The 21,891-nt window shown below is 43.7% G+C and overlaps 2 protein-coding genes across 10 annotated transcripts in view; both read left to right on the top strand.

The window, feature by feature from the left end:
* ttll4 (tubulin tyrosine ligase-like family, member 4) overlaps positions 1-16,134 on the top strand; it is a 37,212-nt gene extending 21,078 nt beyond the window's left edge. For both annotated transcript variants that reach the window (XM_080839203.1, XM_080839204.1), the window contains exons 5-19: positions 271-389; positions 2,437-2,547; positions 2,779-2,855; positions 3,358-3,552; positions 4,302-4,384; positions 4,536-4,664; positions 5,719-5,841; positions 6,595-6,693; positions 8,341-8,475; positions 10,971-11,111; positions 11,252-11,348; positions 13,374-13,584; positions 14,096-14,166; positions 14,633-14,715; positions 14,970-16,134. In XM_080839203.1, coding sequence (XP_080695329.1) covers positions 271-389; positions 2,437-2,547; positions 2,779-2,855; positions 3,358-3,552; positions 4,302-4,384; positions 4,536-4,664; positions 5,719-5,841; positions 6,595-6,693; positions 8,341-8,475; positions 10,971-11,111; positions 11,252-11,348; positions 13,374-13,584; positions 14,096-14,166; positions 14,633-14,715; positions 14,970-15,204 — 1,909 coding nt within the window. In that variant the 3' untranslated portion in view covers positions 15,205-16,134. The remainder of the gene's footprint in view (positions 1-270; positions 390-2,436; positions 2,548-2,778; positions 2,856-3,357; positions 3,553-4,301; positions 4,385-4,535; positions 4,665-5,718; positions 5,842-6,594; positions 6,694-8,340; positions 8,476-10,970; positions 11,112-11,251; positions 11,349-13,373; positions 13,585-14,095; positions 14,167-14,632; positions 14,716-14,969) is intronic.
* Positions 16,135-18,511: 2,377 nt separating this feature from the next.
* Positions 18,512-21,891, top strand: part of prkag3b (protein kinase, AMP-activated, gamma 3b non-catalytic subunit) — an 18,763-nt gene continuing 15,383 nt past the window's right edge. For 2 of the 8 annotated variants that reach the window (XM_080839215.1, XM_080839213.1), the window contains exons 1-3: positions 18,540-18,671; positions 19,439-19,524; positions 21,129-21,168. In XM_080839215.1, the coding sequence (XP_080695341.1) occupies positions 21,142-21,168 (27 nt within the window). In that variant the 5' untranslated portion in view covers positions 18,540-18,671; positions 19,439-19,524; positions 21,129-21,141. Of the gene's footprint in view, positions 18,672-19,438; positions 19,525-21,128; positions 21,169-21,891 lie in introns of all 8 variants that reach the window. The other 6 variants (XM_080839214.1, XM_080839211.1, XM_080839210.1 and 3 more) reach the window with 5 other exon arrangements.

Raw genomic sequence — 21,891 nt, 5'->3', positions numbered from 1 at the left:
CTTTCTTTCTCTCCTTTTCTTTCTTTCCTTCTTTTCTCTCTTTCATTTCTATTCGTTCTTTCTTTTTCCTTGTCATTATTTTTATTTGTATCTTCCTATTTCTCTTTCCTTTTCTTTCTTTCTCTTTTCCTCTCTCTTTCTGCAGCTTGTTCTTGAAGTGTGTATGTGTGTCAAGATTTTAAATAGTTGATAGTCCTTTTACAGATGTGTACCTATACTTTTAACTTTTGTGTGTGTGTGTGTGTGTGTGTGTGTGTGTTTGTGTTTCAGTGTGGAAGAGCCGATGTCCACAGAGGTGGAGGATGAACGGGTGGAGCGGCCAGCCCTGGTCACTAGCCTGTTCCCTCTCATGCCCCCAACACTCTACTTCAGCAAAGCCAACGAGAAAGGTACACACACACACTAGGGATGGGAATCTTCACCATCAAGGCGATACGATACACATCTCGATACACTCCCAACGATTCGATACATTCACGATTCATGGAATTACCAGTGATAAGATACGATACGATTCTCCTACCTCCTGCGATCCGGTGCGATACAGTACGATCTAATTTTAAAACAATGCGATCCAGTGCGATACGATACGATACGATACGATACAATACGATGCGATACAATACGATGCGATTCAATGCAGAAGAAAAGTACACCATGGAATACATAGTTCAAGTTATGGCACTTGAAGCATTAAAGCTGGCTGTGCCTTTTATTTTGAAACAAAGGAAGTACAACTTAGAGAGTAATTCATTGTAGGTCTCTTGAACTTTAGGATACAAGTGTAACCTTTAACAAAAATTCAGATTTCTCTTTAGTGCATGTTGTAGAACAATTTAAGCCCTACACAAAGGCATGTTTTCCAGTTAAGCCTTTAAAAGTGCTTTACGTTTATTCATGAGGTAAACCAAATAAAATGGGCTAATACAAAAAGGTGCAGGCCGGGAGATTCCATCCACTATAAAAACTAATAGGAAAGCATTAACAGGAACATATTGCATTTTCCCCAAAATATACAATGCACACCATTGATGAGTACACCCCATTTGAAAAGTAACATTTTGCACAACATTTTAATAAGCACAAGTTATTTCCAAAATGTGCATAGGTAAATGTTATGCCCAAAATGTGCATGCACACAAAATGCAAAAATTGCCCAAAATGTGTATGCATACAATATCTGATGAGCAAAGTAAGGTTAATAATGTAACTTAGGTGACATTTAATTTCCATTTACTCAGTGCACATTTTGGAAATAACACGTGTACTTATTGAAATATAGTTCATAATGTTACTTTTCAAAAGGGGTATACTCATTATCTCCATGCACTGTAATATGATTCATCATTATGAACAAATGGTGTTGCAGTAGCACTGCTAGCTGACGTCTCCGGGGACTGGACCATGTTGTGTCGCCGCTTCAGATGTGTCGACATATTAGTTGTGCTGCCTGTATATTTTATCGCTGCTCTGCATAGTTAACATATGGCCGTTGTCTTATCCAGCTCTCCATCTCGTTTGTAGACGCCAAAATCTTTCCATACCGTAGACTTAAAGCCCACAACCGAATGCATTACCTCCGTTTCGTTTTCCTCCATGCTAACGCGCTATCTGACTGGCTGGCCGCCTCTTTTCGAAAGCACGTTTGTTTGGACCCGCCTATTCGCGCGAGCCTTGAGCCGAGCAGAGACTAGAGGGGTAGGACTAGTAGGTATAGAAACACAACTGAAACTCAGAGACACGTTTCTAAAAAGTTATAATAATAGATAATAATCGGTTTGTATCGATGCAGATCATTTTGATACGATGCATCTCGAGTTTATGTGCGGTTTTTACCGATGCAGACGTTTGCAAATCGATGCAACTGCATCTTACATGTCGTATCGATTTTCCGATGCGCATCAGTGAATCTTCCCATGCCTAACACACACACACACACATAGATACAGACGTGTGCGTGCTTATTATCATACCCTACTGAGCACAGGTCATTTTATTACAATATTAGTCATCACAACAACATCTGTACGTTGCATGTGTGTTGATTTGTGTTTTATCATTTCTGTGCTGTGTGTTAATGTTGTTTAACATGTCTCTGTCTTGCAGTGTGTGCATCTAACTCTTGAGTCTTACTCTACGTGTGTGTGTGTGTGTCTAGCTGGTATTTCTGTCTTTCGGTGTAACATTTAACTTGTGTCCTCCTTGTGTGGGTGAGAGTTGTGTCTGTTGTCTGTGTTTTTGCAGTTTGTGTGTGTGTGTGTTACTGGTGTTTGTCTTGCAATGTGTGTTTGTAGCTCCTTTTTAAGTGTGTGTGAGTTAAACTGGTGTCTCTGTCTTATATTGTGTGTTAATAACTAATGTTTGTGTGTGTTTGTATAACTAGTGTATTGTGTGTGTGTGTGTTTGTATAACTAATGTTTTGGTGTGTGTCTGCAGTGGAGCTGTTGCCGCTGGAGCAGAGGAAGCTGCTAAAATGGAGGATGAGCTCTGTCACACCCAACGTGGTCAAGCACACCATTGCCAGGTCTCACTTCAAAGTCACCAAGAGTGAGTGTCTCTCACACACACACACCATCACCAAGTGTCGTTTTAAAGTCACCAAGAGTGAGTTTCTCACACACACGCCATCACCAGGTCATGAGTGTCAAGAGTGAGTTTTTTTAATCTCTCTCTCACACACACACACACACAGTGTAGCCAGGTCTCACTTTAAAGTCACCAAGTAATTAAAACATCTGTGTGTGTGTGTTTGTGTGTGTGTGTGTGTGTGTGTGTTAGAGAGCCATGACTGGCTGGGCTGCTGGGGTCATCACATGAAGTCACCTGGTTTCAAGGCCATCAGAGAGTACCAGAAGGTAGGTCAGCTGTTCCCGGGAGAGGGATGAGAGTGTGTGTGTGTGTCTCCTGACTGTGTGTGTGTGTGTGTGTGTGTGTGTGTGTGTGACGTTCTCATGTCTATCATACAGGAAGATGGCTCAGAGACGTTTTAATTTTTATTTATTTAATTTTTTTTCAGGATACTTGTCTTTGTGTAGAGTAGGCCTTGATCATTCAGTTCTGATTGACCATCTTTAAAACTGTTCACTGGAGGCCTTGTTCATGGAGCTAAACAAATAGTTTGAGTTTGTGGAATCTTAAGCAGAAGTCCTGACCTCAAGATTCCCCTTGCTTTCTCTTTCTCTCTCTCTCTCACACATGCACTTCACTCTCTCAACCTTCTCCTCCTCCTACTCCCCACTTTTTCCCCTCGACTTTGTTTCACCTCTCTCTCTCTCTCTCTCTCTCTCTCTCTCTCTATCTATCTATCTATCTATCTATCTCTCTATCTCTCTATCTATCTCTCTCTCCCTCTCTCAGTTGAATCACTTCCCAGGCTCCTTTCAGATCGGACGGAAGGATCGTCTGTGGCGGAACCTGTCCAAGATGCAGACGCGCTTCGGCAAGCGGGAGTTTAACTTTTTCCCACGATCCTTTGTGCTTCCGCTGGACATCAAACTGCTGCGCAAGGCCTGGGAGGACGGTGGCGGACGCCAGAAATGGATCATCAAACCGGTACAGCCTACAACACCACAGCAGAACCGATCGATAATCAATACTGCATATTGATACCGCTCAGCATTAAGGAGCTGAGCACAAGGTTTACTTAGTGATTCTGCTGTGAGTTTGTTGATGTTTGAGCTCCACAGCTAATGAAATGACGCCTCTTGTTTCCCTGCTCCTGAAGCAACGTGCTGAGTGGAGTTTATTTAGTTTTGAGCAAACGCATAGAATCGACATTTAGACCAATGTGAGGAGCAATTAGCTGAATTTGATTGAAGGTTTTTGAATTGAACTGAATTAGAATCACGGACTACACCTTTAAAGCACAGCTACCTAATGATCATTGATTTAAACCTTGTTGGAATCCCTGCTCTTACCCTTCGTTGCAAATTGATGCAATTTTGTAACGCAATGCTCATTACCCACCTAGCAGACCAATCAGAGCACACTGGGCTCATCAGGAAGGAGAGCTTAAAGACACATGAGCTCTAACAGTGTTTCAGACAGAGGGGGAATAGAGCTGGACAGTATGAGAGAAATTATGTGTGTGTTTTTTTTTTTTTTTTAAACATTGAAGCTTATAAATCTATTCTAGTAGACCTCAAAATTATAAACATTTGAAAAGACTGTAGATGAACTTATACTGTCTTAAATAAGGCTATGGTTCTTAAACCTTTGCAGAACGCAGTATGTTGTTATTTAGAGCTACAGTTTATGGATGTGTAGTTTATGTGTGATGTTGTTTGTTTGCTTATGTCCAGCCTGCGTCTGCCAGAGGAATCGGGATCCAGGTGATTCATAAGTGGAGTCAGATGCCTCGCAAGCGCCCTCTGCTGGTACAGAAGTGAGTGTGCATCCAATCACATAATCACTCAGTCTCTGACCAGATCTGTAGTTTGGGGAAATGTCAAGTCGACATGAAAATAACTTGTAATGGCATAGATCCACTTCCTGTCTGTGTGGCCCACACTTACTGTCATGTTCCTGATTCTTAGGTACATCCATAAGCCGTACCTGATCAGCGGGAATAAGTTTGATCTGCGCATCTACGTCTACGTGACCTCCTACGACCCGCTCCGAGTCTACATCTTCAACGATGGCCTTGTGCGCTTCGCCAGCTGCAAGTAGGCCCTCACACCGGCTGACACCATAGACACACACACACACACACACACACACACACACACACACACACACACACACACACACACACACACACTGTGGGAATGAACAGCACCACTTCCAGCTAAACTGGTAGATGAAGGTGCCAATAAGTCATGTGGTTATACTGATGTAACTGGTTACATGCATTGTAGAACCAGTCCCTTTGAAATAAATGTTTGAATGAACGTTAATATGGACACACACACTCACACACTCACACACTCACACACTCACACACACACACACACACACACACACACACACACACACACACACACACACACACACACACACACTGTGGGAATGAACAGCACCACTTCCAGCTAAACTGGTAGATGAAGGTGCCAATAAGTCATGTGGTTATACTGATGTAACTGGTTACATGCATTGTAGAACCAGTCCCTTTGAAATAAATGTTTGAATGAACGTTAATATGGACACACACACTCACACACTCACACACTCACACACTCACACACTCACACACTCACACACTCACACACTCACACACTCACACACTCACACACACACACACACACACACACTCACACTCACTCAAAGAGCCTTGAGACAATTTTTTTGGTTTGTCGCTATAGAAATGAAAATTAAATTGAATTGAATTTGCACTTGTCTTCCACATTTGGGGAATGTCTGTAATAAGCAGCTACTGGAACCCTGGACTTGACTCGAGTGAACACAGCTGTGTTAAAGTGTTGTCCACAAATAACGGTGCATCTCAGTATGAGAGAGACAGAGAGCGTGATCATCTGAAGAACAGTGAGGGGCAAAAGTCCAGTCCAGTTTAGGACAACATACTTGGCTGGATGCTTAACATCTTTCAGTTCTCTGACAGACTGCTGCTGCTAGTTTTTAGTAGTGCTGCATCATAATGCCCTTTATTTGAAATGCTTCTCACTCGTGTGCGTGTCCGTGTGTCTGTGTGTGTGTGTGTGTCTGGGTCTGTCTGTGTGTGTGTCTGTGTCTGTGTGTGTGCGTGTGTCTGTGTGTCTGCAGGTACTCCTCCTCCATGAAGAGCCTGGGCAACAAGTTCATGCACCTCACCAACTACAGTGTCAACAAGAAGAACTCTGAGTACCAGAGCAACAGCGACGACAAGGCCTGCCAGGGTCACAAGTGGTGAGGGAGATCACACACACAGACGCACGCACACACACTCACATATACACACGTGCATGATCACACACACAGATGAACAACCAACACAACACCCATATCAAACCCATATCAGTAAAACATCTTATCTGTCAGGTTATTGATGAGATAAGAATGTATTTGTTTGATTGTGGTGTTATTGATGGCGGTGGTGATGTTATTAATGAGATAAGAATGTGGTGTTATTGTTGATGTAGGGCTCTGAAGGCTCTGTGACATGCTGACACACACACACACACACTTATAAGCACATCCTTAACGGTGTTGTTGTTGTTAATGTAGGGCTCTGAAGGCTCTGTGGCACACACACACACATATATAAGCACATCCTTAACGGTGGTGTTGTTGTTGATGTAGGGCTCTGAAGGCTCTGTGGCACACACACACACGTATATAAGCACATACTTAATGGTGGTGTTGTTGTTGATGTAGGGCTCTGAAGGCTCTGTGGCACACACACACACACACACATATATAAGCACATACTTAATGGTGGTGTTGTTGTTGATGTAGGGCTCTGAAGGCTCTGTGGCGCGCACACACACACACACACACACACACACACACACACACACACACACACACACACATATATATAAGCACATCCTTAACGGTGGTGTTGTTGTTGATGTAGGGCTCTGAAGGCTCTGTGGCACACACACACACACACACACATATATAAGCACATACTTAATGCTGGTGTTGTTGTTGATGTAGGGCTCTGAAGGCGCTCTGGCAGTACCTGGGTGCCAAGGGAGTCAACACCACACTCATCTGGGAGAAGATCAAAGACATGGTCATCAAAACCATCATTGCGTAAGACACAGACACACACACACACACACACCCACACTTCCTCTCCCTTCTTGCATATTGCATGTATATGTCAACATGCTCACCTACATGCACACATGCATACATATTTCTACGTACATACACATGTATAGACATATTCTGTAATATGCACTCTTAGGGCCTGATTTACTAACAGGATTGCGCCCATTTTCTGGCGTAAAATAGCGGTCGTAACGAAAAACGGTATTTACTAAGCTGGCGCAGCGCATATTAACGCTTTGAGGGTGTGTACCTGCAAACAGGTGGGATGGTTCGGAAACGTGGGTGGTAACGTAGGCGTGTAGCGCTATTTAATGGGAGGAGTGCGCCTAATGATGAACTGCGTGGTATTTACTAAACTGCCCGGCGAGCGCACATCTCTGATTTGCAGGCTAATTCTCCGCCTCATAAAAGCACGTCTTAACCCAGCGCATTTCCACTGAGTCTGAAAACGTTGATATGGCAGCAGCAAGGCAAAGACATAGACAGAGACAGCGAACAGAAATATTTGTTTCAACTCGTATAATTCATATATTCATATATATGAAATTAAACTTTCCGAACGTAATTGGAGAAATTGATTGCACCCACATGCAAACAGTCCCACCTTCAATCCGCGAACACGTTTACCGAAACAGAAAGCACACATATTCAATGAATGTCCAGGTCATATGTGATGCCAACATGACCATTACTTACGTGGAAGTGGTCTGTCCATGACAGTTTTATCTTTCGGAATAGTGCCATTTATCCATGATTGAGCAACGGTGATTTTGGAGAGGCCTGTCTACTTGGTAAATGTATTTGTTTCAGTGGGGATATATTGTAGTGAACCCATGTCCCTTGTAGAACGTATTAATCTCGCCATGTACACATATATATTGTTATAATAGACAGTTTATGCATTAATGCCACCAATAGCATATTATTTATAATCGTGTTCTTTTAAACATCTCGCTGTAGATGATGGCGGGCAAAACAACAATATAACCCATTGAATCAGGTTCAGTGATTGAGCGAACGTGAACCAATATATCTATCTCGCTATCTATTCGCTATCTATTCGCTGAACCTTATTTTTTTCTTCCTCGAATCTCCATGGTGGCAGTAACTTGCTGGCAAGTTCTCCAGTCTTTTAACGGTTCGCTAAATAATGATTGCCCAGCGCGTATCTGGCTTGATAAATATCACGGAAAATGCGGGGAATCACCGTGCGTTAATGTGCGCCTGGCAAAGATGCGTTCGCAAATCAATCTTAGTAAATCAGGCTCTTTAAAGGGCGGAGTAAGCACAGTTTGCCCAGCGCAGATCTGGCTTGATAAATACCAAGTAAAATGCGCAAAAACACCGTGCGTTAATTTGCGAACGCAGATTAAGAAGCGCTCGCATATTAGTAAATCAGGCCCTTAGTCATTGTAAAATAGATGGATCAGTTCACCTGTGGTGCAGGCTTTCTTTGTGTTCCTAGAGAGTTCTTTGTCTTTTTCGATTTATTTATTTATTTGAACTCTAGTGAAAATGTCCTTGATCTTTTGACCTCAGTATTTCCTCTGTGCGTGTGCAGGTCAGAATTGCATGTGCGATCACCCTCAGTATTCACTGTCTGTGTCTGTGTCTGTGTCTGCGCAGGTCAGAGCCGTACGTGAACACTCTGGTGAATATGAACGTGCGATCGCCCTACAGCTGCCATGAGCTGTTCGGCTTTGACATCATGCTGGACGAGAAACTCAAGCCTTGGGTTCTGGAGGTTAACATCTCGCCAAGGTACGTGTGCAAACACACATGGCTATATTCATAGTACATATACGTACACACACATGTGTATACATACAGCCGCGGAAAAAATTAAGAGACCACTTCAAAATTATCAGTTTCTCTGGTTTTACTTTTTATTGGTATGTGTTAAAGTAAAATGAACATTTTAGTTTTATTCTATAACCTACTGGCATCATTCCTACCAAATTTCAAATAAAAATATTGTCATTTAGATCATTTATTTGCAGAAAAATGACAATTGGTCAAAATAGCAAAAATGATGCAGTGTCTTCAGATCTCGAATAATGCAAAGAAAACAAGCTCATATTCATTTTTAAACTACACAATACTAATGCTTACACTTAGGAAGAGTTCAGAAATCAATATTTGGTGGAATAACCTTGATTTAAAATCACAACTTTCATGTGTCTTGGCATGCTCTCCACCAGTCTTTCACATTGCCGTTGGGTGACTTTATGCTACTCCTGGCGCAAGAATTCAAGCAGCTCGGCTTCTTTTCATGGCTTGTGACCATCCATCTTCCTCTTGATCACATTTCATAGGTTTTTTATGGGATTCAGGTCTCGAAATTGGGCTGGCCATGACAGGGTCCTGATCTGGTGGTACTCCATCCACACCTTTACTGGCCTGGCTGTGTGGCATGGAGCATTGCCCTGCTGGAAAAAACACTTCTCAGAGTTGGGGAACATTGTCAGAGCAAAAGGAAGCAAGTTTTTCTTCCGGGACAACGTTTTACTTTGCCAGGCTGAGGTTTGTAAAAGACCATAAGGATTGAAAAAGCGGACTGGAGGTTCTTCTAAGTTCGTCTTCTCTGATGAGTCCGATTTCACAGTAGGTGCAAGACTCTCTGGCTTGTAGGCCTCTCCAGGTCTCCGTCTAACCATCAGACGACCATGTGTTGGGCAAGGCTGAAAATTGGACTCATCAGAGAAGACGAACTAGAAGACCCTCCAGTCCGCTTTTTTCAATCCTTATGGTCTTTTACAAACCTCAGCCAGGCAAAGTACAACATTGTCCCAGAAGAAAAACTTGCTTCCTTTAGCTCTGACAATGTTCCCCAACTCTGAGAAATATTTTTTCCAGCAGGGCAATGCTCCATGCCACACAGCCAGGCCAGTAAAGGTGTGGATGGAGTACCACCAGATCAGGACCCTGTCATGGCCAGCCCAATTTCGAGACCTGAATCCCATAAAAAACCTTTGAAATGTGATCAAGAGGAAGATGGATGGTCACAAGCCATGAAAAGAAGCCGAGCTGCTTGAATTCTTGCGCCAGGAGTAGCATAAAGTCACCCAACGGCAATGTGAAAGACTGGTGGAGAGCATGCCAAGACACATGAAAGTTGTGATTTTAAATCAAGGTTATTCCACCAAATATTGATTTCTGAACTCTTCCTAAGTGTAAGCATTAGTATTGTGTAGTTTAAAAATGAATATGAGCTTGTTTTCTTTGCATTATTCGAGATCTGAAGACACTGCATCTTTTTTACTATTTTAACCAATTGTCATTTTTCTGCAAATAAATGATCTAAATGACAATATTTTTATTTGTAATTTGGTAGGAATGTTGCCAGTAGGTTATAGAATAAAACTAAAATGTACATTTTACTTTAACACATACCAATAAATAGTAAAACCAGAGAAACTGATAATTTTGAAGTGGTCTCTTAATTTTTTCCGCGGCTGTATATAGCTTTATTTATAGCACATATACATACACACACATGTGTATACATATATAGCTTTATTTATAGCACATATACATACACACACCTGTGCAAACACACACAGCTATATTCATAGTACATATGCTTACACACACATTGTGTTGACACGCATATGCTCAGACATGCAGATCGTTTTCATATGACCACACACACAATGGCCTGCTGGGTATACTGTATGTATTTATGGACACTAATGTTTACTAAAGATAAGAGATGGGTGTTGTTGTTTAAGTGTGTTCATAGGTGTATTAATGTGTAAACTAGTGTCTGAAGGTAGGAGATAGGTGTTTTTGCTATGTAAGTATGGTCATAGCACGTGGTGTATTAAAGTGCACACAGTACATTCAGATGGTGTACAGCATCCCCACCTACACACATGGTGTGTATGAGGTTCAACATCCAGAACACACAGGTGATGTTGAGCATAATACACATAGGACTAACACACACAGATCATTAAAGGACTCGACATGCAAAGACGCCATGGTCCAGGCAACATTAGGTACTGGAAATTTGGCTATTCATGTTGAATAAAGACACGGGGTTGATGTGAAATAATGTGTGTGTGTATGTACATGTGTGGATTAATGTGTTTGAATGTTAATATGTGTGTGTGTGTGTGTGGATTAATGTGTGTGTGTGTGTGTGTGTGTGTGTGTGTGTGTGTGTGTGCGCGCAAATCATGTGTGTGCATGCTAAAATGTGAGTGTGTGCGTGTGTGGATTAATGTGTGTATGTGTGTGTGTACGCCTTGCAGCCTCCACTCCAACACGGCTCTGGATGTAGCCATTAAGGGCCAGATGATCCGTGACGTGCTGAACCTGGCCGGGTTCGTGCTGCCGCAGAAGGAGGAGCTGCTCACCCCGGCCAGCAGCAGCTCCAGCAGCTCCCTCAGCAGGTCAGTGCGTCTGCCCCTGCGTCTGTGTCTGCACTAGCCAGACGGCCTGTACATACAGTGTGTGTGTGTGTGTGTGTGTGTGTGTGTGTGTGTGTTGGTGGTTCTTACGTGCCTATCTGGTTTCTGCTGTGTGTTTGTAGTCTCTGTGGAGGAGGCCGGGAACGCTGCAAGTCAGAGCTCTCCACTGACGAGAAAGTCAAGAGGGCCTTCTATCTGAGTCAGCGCTTCGCCGACCAGGTACACACAAACGCAAAGACACACACGAACAGACACATTTCTTTAAAAAAAAAATCAAACACAATGAATACACACTCACACGTGTACGCACACGCGCGCACACTCACACACACACGTATGCACACACGCACACACACACGCGCACACACACACACACACATTGCAGAGTTTATTTTGCATACTTGTCATTGTAGTCAGGTTGTTTTTCTTGAAAGGAAAACCTCAGCTAAAGCTGAAAAACAGAGATGTTTATCACAGACTAGCGGCTTCATTCTGACTATCAACTGCACCTAGGCACCACTCCTAGAAGTATGTACACGCTGAAACTCACGGAAGATTGATTCTCAGAAGATTGGTACTCAGAGGATTTGTGCAGTTTGCAGAAGATTGCTTCTCGATTAAATTCAGTTCAAAAAGACGCCTTTAGAAAGGCATTGGATACTTAAAGGGATGTGTGTGTTTTTTCACGTTCACGGCATAGGTTCCTTAAATTTGGTCTGTGCAGATTTGTAAACTATTTATGTGCATGTTGTTTTTGTTTCTCCTGGATGTCATGTTTTTCAAACCTTTTCTGTGTCAACCCATTTTTTCTCTCTGTTCTCAACACTTGCGTTCTTCAGCAAAAGTGTATCCTGTCTGCGTAAGTCTCCAGGTAGCCTTTTGGTCCTGACAGCTCAGCAAATATTCCTCCCTCTCACTCACACACAGACAGACAGACAGAGAGAGACACAGAGACAGACAGAGAGAGACACAGAGACAGACAGAGAGAGACACACGGAAGACAGACCGAGAGAGACACACGGAAGACAGACAGAGAGAGACACACGGAAGACAGACAGAGAGAGACACACAGAGACAGACAGAGAGAGACACACAGAGACAGACAGAGAGAGACACACAGAGACAGACAGACACACAGAGAGAGACACACAGAGACAGACAGAGAGAGACACACAGACAGACAGAGAGAGACACAGAGACAGACAGAGATATATATATATATAGACACACAGACACACAGACACACAGACACACAGACAGAGAGAGACACACACAGACACAGACAGACACACACAGACAGACACAAACACACACAGACCCACACACACAGAGACAGACAGAGAGAGACACACAGACAGACAGAGAGAGACACAGAGACAGACAGAGATATATATATATATATATATATATATATATATATATATATATATATATATATAGACAGACAGACAGACAGACCCATACACACAGAGACAGACAGACCCACACACACAGAGACAGACAGACCCACACACACATACACACACAGAGACAGACAGACCCACACACACATACACACACAGAGACAGACCCACACACACATACACACACAGAGACAGACACACACACACATACACACACAGAGACAGACACACACACACACACACACACAGACCCACACACACAGAGACAGACAGACCCACACACACATACACACACAGACAGACAGACACACACATACACACACAGACAGACAGACACACACATACACACACAGACAGACAGACACACACATACACACACAGACAGACACACACATACACACACAGACAGACAGACACACACATACACACACACACACAGAGACAGACACACAGACACACACAGACACACACAGACAAACAGACCGAAATTGATGACTGATGACTGTACTCCCCTCTGCACTGGTCGAGGGCCTTGGTGAAATGTCCAGCCCTGGTCACGTGGAGCCCTGTGTGTCACGTGACTGTGGCTCAGGGCTGGATCTGTAGATGTGTGCTTCTAGAGGTGTCCTCTCGTAAAGACCCAGAGCACTTTGTTTTGTCCCCTAGAGGCTTCTAGTTCCAGAGGTTTTCTTGCTAGAAGCTTATTGCCTGAAGGTGTAGAAGCAGCTTTCAGTAGAGGAACCCTTTCATTCAAAGGATGTGTGTAGTTGGAAATGTGCCATCTAAAAGCTAAAGATTGAATAAACTAATCTACTGTGTGTGTGTGTGTGCGTGTGCGCAGGACTTCCTGTCATCGGTGCTGGATGTGCTGACCCCCAATGACGTGCGAGTGCTGGCGGGGTCAGAGGATGAGCTGACACGGCAGGGCGAGTTCCAGCGCATCTTCCCCACCCCCACCTCCGCACGCTACCTGCGCTTCTTCGAGAACCCCCGCTACCTCAACATCCTGCTCAGCCAGTGGGAGCAGAGGCACATGCAGAACAAGAGCAAAGGTGTCTGTCTGTCTGTCTGTCTGTCTGTCTGTCTGTCTGTCTGCCTGTGTTTGTGTGTGTATGTCTGTCTGTCTGTGAGTGTGTGTGTGTCTGTCTGTCTGTCTGTCTGTCTGTCTGTCTGCCTGTGTTTGTGTGTGTATGTCTGTCTGTCTGTGAGTGTGTGTGTCCACATACTGCCTAAGCCTACTGTTTATGTTTAACCACCAAGGGTGTTTTTGTTTGTGCACATGTCATCTTTGAGGCATAATTTGTTGTTGTTGTTGTTGTTGTGTGTGTGTGTGTGTGTGTGTGTGTGTGTGTGTGTGTGTGTGTGTGTGTGTGTGTGTGTGTGTGTGTGTGTGTGTGTGTGTGTGTGTGTGTGTGTGTGTGTGTGTGTTTTACCACATACTACCTAAGCCTAGTGTGTGTGTGTGTGTGCGTGTGTGTGTGTGTGTGTGTGTGTGTGTATGTGTCCACACATACTGCCTAAGCCTAATGTTTGTGTATTGTGTGTGTGTTTGGGGATGTCCAGGTATTGACCTGCTGTGGAATCTCTGTCAGAAGGGAGTTCACCTAGGAAACCTGTCTGACACAGTCCATCATGTGAGTACTGCATCAACGCACACACACACACACACATAGGTGGTATGCCGGACACTGGAGATGATTGAAATACACCTTAGACACACACACACACACACACACACACACACATATCTGTAATTTGGTATAGCGGACACTGGACGATATCTGAACCAAACCACACATACACACACACACACACACACACACACACACACACACACACACACACATATATCTGTTATGTGGTATACCTGTCACTAGAGGACATCTGGACCACACCTCACACACACATCCTTTCACACCCTCTTTCATGGCTCTAGCTTTTAGCACCTCTCTTTTCAAAGATGATCACTCCTCTCCACCTGAAAAGAACTAGAGCTGTGAGATGTTGGTTGGGGTTTTACGTGGTTAAGGAATCTATTAGCAGAGTGTGTGCGTGCTAATGTGAGCTGTCCTGTTTGAACCTGTTTGTGTCTACATCCAGTGGTCTTCAAAGTCCTACACTGGGCACGTGCGGACCGACTTAAACAGTAACCCTACCACCAAGACAGAGCTGACCAGGTCTAGGTATGTTTCAATACAACGCACACGCGCACACACACACACAGATCTAGTCAGGCATGCCAAGTCTAGGGATCTGCAGCAGAGAGCAGTCTGTTATTATTACCATTATCCCCATACTAGTCTGACTTTCCACCTTCCACCTGCTCCATGCTAGGTGTAAAAAGTGTAAATGTTCCACCCAGGCGCAACACAGATCTCTCTCTCTCTCTCTCTCTCTCTCTCTCTCTCTCTCTCTCTCTCTCTCTCTCTCTCTCTAGCGTGCTGGTGACCCTGAGCATGCCTTCCTCAGTGGGCGGGGACGAGGAGGCCTTGGACCGGGAGGTCCAGTCGGTCACCTCCAGCCTGCCTGACATCAGCGTGCTGGGCTCGGCCAGCGCCAGCCCCTCCCCCTCCCTGAGTCCCACGCCCACCCCCACCCTCAGCCCCTGCTCCAGCCCCAGCCCCAGCCCCAGCCTGCCCAGCGACTGCCCCCCCTCTGCACACTGCATGTGAGGTGGGCTAGGGGGAGAGGACAGTGGCAGGGGTAAGGGCAGGCCACTACTGCAGTGTCAAACAGCTGACCACCAGAGGGCACTCTAAAGCCTTAACTCCTAACCAGTGCCACTGTTGTTAATGATTCAGGGGATTCCCAGTAACGATACGTCGACGTACTAGCAAATACATACACACTCTCAGGGTTCTGTTATGGGGTGGGTATGGAGGGTGTGCCTGTGTGTGTGTGAGTGGGGGGGGGTTGCTGCAGTGTAGGTAAAGCACACTTTCACTCTCTCTCCTCCTCTCATAAGGTGGGGTTTAGTCATGAGAGAGGAGGGGTCAACAGAGAATCACAGGTTTACAGCCTTAATGGAATTGCTGGCCAAATCTTAACAGTCTTGTTAAACGCCTTTTCTATTACACCATACTGAAAAGACACAAGAGGTATTACAGAAGGCTTTGCCACTAGCTTTTTAGAGATGAGTTTAAATATGATGTGTGTGCGTGTGTGTGTGTGTGTGAGTGAGTGTTTGAACACTAGGGGGGAGGGAATAATGTCTCTGGACCAGGCATACACACAGATATGCAAAGCCTCTCATTGGTGGAGATCAGAGCACACCCCCACCAACTGCCATGTCTCTTTACAGTAGCATGAGCCAATCATCTTCCTCTCTGTGGTTTGTTTACATTGGAGCTCCGCCCACACAGGGTTCTGGATCTCTGGCCATTTGGGCATCTCCTTAAAAACGTGCAAAATAATTCTATTTTGTCATTATATTCCTGTTTGTTGGGAAAAGGAAATGATTCATTTAGATTGAATAAGTAATAATAAACATTTTTAAGAATTGCAGTATGGCTTTTTATCATTTTTATCTTGCTGAAATTGCAGTCTTCTGATGGAACTAGATAATTGCTGCTGCATTGTAGAGTTTTCAAATTAAAATTGGTTTTGAAATAAACACTTGCCTCTTCTCTGTGTGTGTGTGTGTGGTTGGGACATGGGGGTTGGGTGTGATCATCGTAGCCCTGTATCGCTTGAAAGCCAATAGTCAGTGAGGCATGTCTTGGTTTGCTTTGAATGTGTCACCAGTTGTGTGTGTGTTTCACAATACTGCTGGTGACTGGACAGGTTTGACCATGACTATATGGTAATTCTAAGATAGAATAGAAATACTTTTCAGAAATAAGGGGTCAGATCAGACCCAACTCATTGCAACTTGTGCTGACAACCATACATAGATTAAAACTATGACAATCTTTAGGATTAAGGTGTTCCATTTTCCTGCGCTGATGTCACCAAGGAACTGTAATGGTCTATTTTATATTTAGTGGCCAACATGTAAACAAAACAATACATCCATCGTTCCAGACTTTAATCATGAGACAAAAAAACTTACTAAAAGTTTGAATAACAACAGACAGGGCAGGATAACTTGTTAATTTGACGATTCCCATTGACATTTCAAGGGTGAACAGTACATCTTAATATTCTAAAGTTATAGGCAGTATAATACACTGATGGCTGGGATAAGCAAACTTTTTTTAAAGTCCAACAAGGATTTCCTGATTATTCTTATTTATTTGTTAAATTTTTACATTTTCTGTATTTTTTTGAATAGTATTTTAATATTTATTTATTTAATAATTTAGTTTAAAGACAACTGAACAGAGAATATGATTATTTATTTAGAATTGTATAATTTATTTTATTTGTTATATATTTATAGATCCAGCTATGTCACTAACATCAAAGGAAAGTTTAATTAATCCACTTTGGTAGTCAGTCTACTAAACCAATGAGACATTAAGCAGTGGCAGAATCGGAGTGTGGCTAACCTTGGAAAACAAAAATAACAATTTTACATCAAGGCGCATTTTCTGCAATTGCATGTGCAATTTATGCAGTAAAGAAGAAAATATACAGAATCTTGGAAAACTGGAGGGGGTGAGCGTTTGTGCCATCTGACCAAACGGTGTCAAACCCTGGACTGAATCCAGCCATCATCTGGCACTGATGCAAGCCAAACCCATTCTATTTCCAGCTGCTTTCTGGTAAGCTGGCCTTCGCCTTGCTGACTGACCACAGCCGGTGACCCAGATAGCACCAGAGATTCCGTGCTGAACCTGTCTCAGACTTGTGTCGGATCTGGGGGTGTGTTTCTTTAAGGCGTTGTTTCACGACTACAATCTCCTTCCTTTAGTTACTCAGCAACGCTTCTGGGAGACACAGTCCAGAGCTGGATCTGTTGCGGAGCCTTCCTGCCTGCCTGCCAAGTAAGTCTTGGTCTTGAGTGCGTGCCTGTGCAGATCGGACCCCTATTCGGTCCTAATCTGAGAGACTGATCCTCGATCTGAGTGCAAGGCCAGCTCTGACCTAGAGCCACGCGGCCCTCTGGAAAGAGTGAACACATGTCCAGTATCGGAGCGAGCATCGGGACTGACCCATCCCTGGTCAGACCCAAACTCTGCCCTTATCTGCCGAGCAAGGGCTGGCCTGAATAGACAAGGGAGCGAGCTGCAGAGCTGCATATAACCGTCAGGTCACAGGGTATTAATAGCCACGTATGAAACTGCACATTGAAATTCTTACACCCCTGTAGCTAAAACTTGTCCTAAAGAGGGGGTGACTCCAATGTTTATGAACACTGTTAGCAGTTACATGGTTAAATCATTAGGCAATTGCATGTAACATGTTACTATATTTACATTGCTGCATATGTATGTGTGCATATGGGGGGGGGGGCTATAAGAGGTAGTTTACTTTAGAAAGTAAGAAAGCAAACAGAACGGTGCATCTGCTAGGAAAGCAAAGCTTTTTTATATGTCTAGTCTGTCTCAAAAGAAACCATGGCAACTTGTATAGTGTACATGCATACCGTTTCTTGACAAATGTATTGAAAATACATTATCTTTACAGGTTAACTTTACAGTTTGATATTAGCTAGCTGAGCAGTCCTCAGAAATGGGTCTATAAATCCACCTGCGTGTTGTATGTGTATTGAAATCCATTCATATTCTTTATCTAGACATGTATTTATATGCGTACATAATGACTCGGATATTTACACTGTAAATGCTTTGCAAGCAGTGATTTCCTGACTTCACTCATCGAGCCCCCAGTGTACACACACACACACACACACACACACACACACACACACACCTCGATAAGGAACTTGAGACCAGTTGCCTTTGGTGTCCTTTCTCCTGTGTGGGTTGGCCCTCACACAGTTGCCCTTCACAGTTGGCTCTGGTCTGTGTATATACACACACACACTCTAACACACACACATGTCCGCCCCTCCCCCTTGCTCTTTCAAAGCCCTGTGTCCAGATTTAGATGAGCAAACCCTTCCCTCTCCAAACACACACACACACCCTGAAGGAGTATGCTACTTTGGCCGCGCTGAAGACTACGAGTGTGACACAGACAGACCACGCTCGGTCCAGGAACTCACTTCCACAACATGGAGCCACTCTCAGAGGTAAAACATGCAGTGTCTAAGAATGCTGTGTGTGTGTGTGTGTGTGTGTGTGTGTGTGTGTGTGTGTGTGTGTGTGTGTGTGTGTGTGTGTGGAAAGTATTAGAACACCAGCAGCTAACATTAATGCTTGGCACTTCAGTATTCGGCAGCAGCCATGTGTGAAAATACCCTAAACTTTTCCAGACCTGGACGAATGAGTTGAGTATGCACGCTCAATTACAGTTCAGTATGCGCACTTATTTACTGTTGGACAGGGTGTGTCTGTTTACAAGTGTAACGTGAATAGAACATAAGAAAACATAATATTGGGTCTTAATCACACAATGCACATATGATTTAGGCAGAAACTGGGAAATTATAATTTTCAGTTATTTTCAGACTGACCACCAGGGTAAGTGGCTAAGATGATAAGGGGAGACAAAGGGACAGAGATATAGCTCACACCATGACCGTGTGTGTGTGTGTGTGTGTGTGTGTGTGTGTGTGTGTGTGTGTGTGTGTGTGTGTGTGTGTGTGAGTGAGTGAGAGGTGGAATGGTGCTAGATGAGTCCAAACATCTATCAGACACGTCTGTAAATAGTTGTGTTGAAATAGTAGTGTTTGTAACAGACCCCAGCGCTAGACTACTTGAGGAAGACACCAGTCATCTTCTGCAGGGCGTTTCTGACCCAACGTAGATGTAGTTGTGGGTCATCCAGGCATTCAGGACAGTAGTTTTATATGAACAGGCCATGCAATCATCTGAATCTGTGGTTTTCCATGAACAGGCCATGCGATCAATCTGAATCTGTGGTTTTCCATGAACAGGCCATGCGATCAATCTGAAGCCGCACCAAGGATGATGTCTTGCGTTGTGAGTGAGAAAGGATGCTGTTTGGGAACATGAGAGAAACCATTCAATTATTCAATTCAGTTCGATTCAATTTAATTTCAATTATCAAGGCGCTTAATTATGACAGCTGTCAGTGTTACTGCCTTTTGGAGTGCAACTATTGCAACAACCTAGATACCTACCTAGATCCATCTTATTTTGATACGTAGATAAGTCCCAAACTGCCAGCGGTCTGCGTCAGCATCGGCCTTGCAAGGTTTATGATTTTAGACAGTAGATGTTGTGTTGAGGCATTTTTCAACCTATAAAATACAGATTTTAAAAAATCACAATATTACACCAGCATTGATGTGTTTGAAAGGGTATCCACTTCTCGGACAGTGGAAGGACGATTATTCCATAGGACAAGGGCTTGATAGCGAAAGACTCTGCCTCCTACTCACATTTTTGAAACTCTTGGAGTTATGAGAAGGCCTGCATTCTGAGATTGTAGAGTTCTTGATGGGCAGTACAGGATTAGTTAACCCCTTATTTAGTCTGGATAGGCAGTTGAGGTATCTGTATGTTAGAAGGAGTATTTTTTAATTGATTCAACTTTAGAGAGTGTAGAGGAGCAGGTACAGGAGAAATGTGTTAATATATTTGTAGTTCTAGTAAGAGTGTGAGTGGCTGCATTCTGCATCAGCTGGAGGCTCTTTAGTGAGTCTTTACTGCATCAGCTGGAGGCTCTTTAGTGAGTCTTTACTGCATCAGCTGGAGGCTCTTTAGTGAGTCAGTCTTTACTGCATCAGCTGGAGGCTCTAGTGAGTCTTTACTGCATCAGCTGGAGGCTCTTTAGTGAGTCTTTACTGCATCAGCTGGAGGCTCTTTAGTGAGTCTTTACTGCATCAGCTGGAGGCTCTTTAGTGAGTCTGTACTGCATCAGCTGGAGGCTCTTTGGTAAGTCTTTACTGCATCAGCTGGAGGCTCTTTAGTGAGTCTGTACTGCATCAGCTGGAGGCTCTTTAGTGAGTCTTTACTGCATCAGCTGGAGGCTCTAGTGAGTCTTTACTGCATCAGCTGGAGGCTCTTTAGTGAGTCTGTACTGCATCAGCTGGAGGCTCTTTGGTAAGTCTTTACTGCATCAGCTGGAGGCTCTTTAGTGAGTCTGTACTGCATCAGCTGGAGGCTCTTTAGTGAGTCTGTACTGCATCAGCTGGAGGCTCTTTAGTGAGTCTGTACTGCATCAGCTGGAGGCTCTTTGGTAAGTCTTTACTGCATCAGCTGGAGGCTCTTTAGTGAGTCTGTACTGCATCAGCTGGAGGCTCTTTAGTGAGTCTTTACTGCATCCGGATAGTGAAACATGGCAGTAGTTTAGAGGTGACAAAAGCATAGATTATCTTTTCAGCATGCTGGAAGGAGAGGGAGTTCTTGACCTTGTCAATAGTACGCAGGTGAAAGAGGGCGGTTTTCGAGATATGTTTCATGTGAGTGTTGAGAGAAAGGTCCTGATCTATGATTACAAAACGATTCTGATCACTTGGATCGGTGTCTGATGGCCACTGATGGGACCTACTGGAAGTAAGTAAGTAGCACAGCTGTGTTTTGTGTAGATGTTAATCCTTCTTGTGCTTGTGCTTTGGCAGGGACCTTTCTTGGATGAGGGCCTTACCATGCAGAGCACAGGTATCTCTCATGACTTTTGTTTGTGTGTGTGTGTGTGTGTGTGTGTGTGTGTGTGTGTGTGTGTGTGTGTGTGTGTGTGTGTGTGTGTGTGTGTGTGTGTGTGTGTGTGTGTGTGTGTGTTTGTCTTTGTATCTATATGAATGTGTGTTTAATTTAGTTTTTTGTTTTTTATAACTTTTCTTGTCTGTTGTGATCCATGTAAATCTGTATTGGCCATGAATCAATGCTCTTGTTGACTAAGCATGGTGCTCAACGCAACATAATTAGCAACAAGTAGCATAAGAGTTGAGTCAGGCGTGGTGTTTTTGTGCAGTAGAGGAGTTGTATACTTGCTTAGCTGGGGGCTTTACAAGATATCAATATTCACACATGTATGCATAGTGACAGTGCATGAAATGGTGATGGTGTGATGTGGCCGTGCGGGGATAACTAAAGTGCAATCTGCAGGAGAGGTCTAAGTCTGTGTGTGTGTGTGTCTGAGGGTCTTTGTGTGTGTGTGTGTGTGTGTGTGTGTGTGTGTGTTTGAGAGTCTGTGTGTGTGTGTGTGTGTGTGTGTGTGTGTGTGTGTGTGTGTGTGTGTGTGTTTGAGAGACTATGTGTGTTTGTGTGTTGGCGTGTGCATTTACAGGCTCATTAAGCTCATTAGTAGTAGGATTAGTCTTATTTCTGTGTGTATCAAAGTGAGTACATAGACATACACATTTGAATATGTAGGACATGTGT

The sequence above is a fragment of the Sprattus sprattus genome (genome assembly GCF_963457725.1).
Source record: "Sprattus sprattus genome assembly, chromosome: 5".
NCBI lineage: Eukaryota > Metazoa > Chordata > Actinopteri > Clupeiformes > Clupeidae > Sprattus > Sprattus sprattus.
This window is presented reverse-complemented; position numbering and strand designations above follow the sequence as displayed.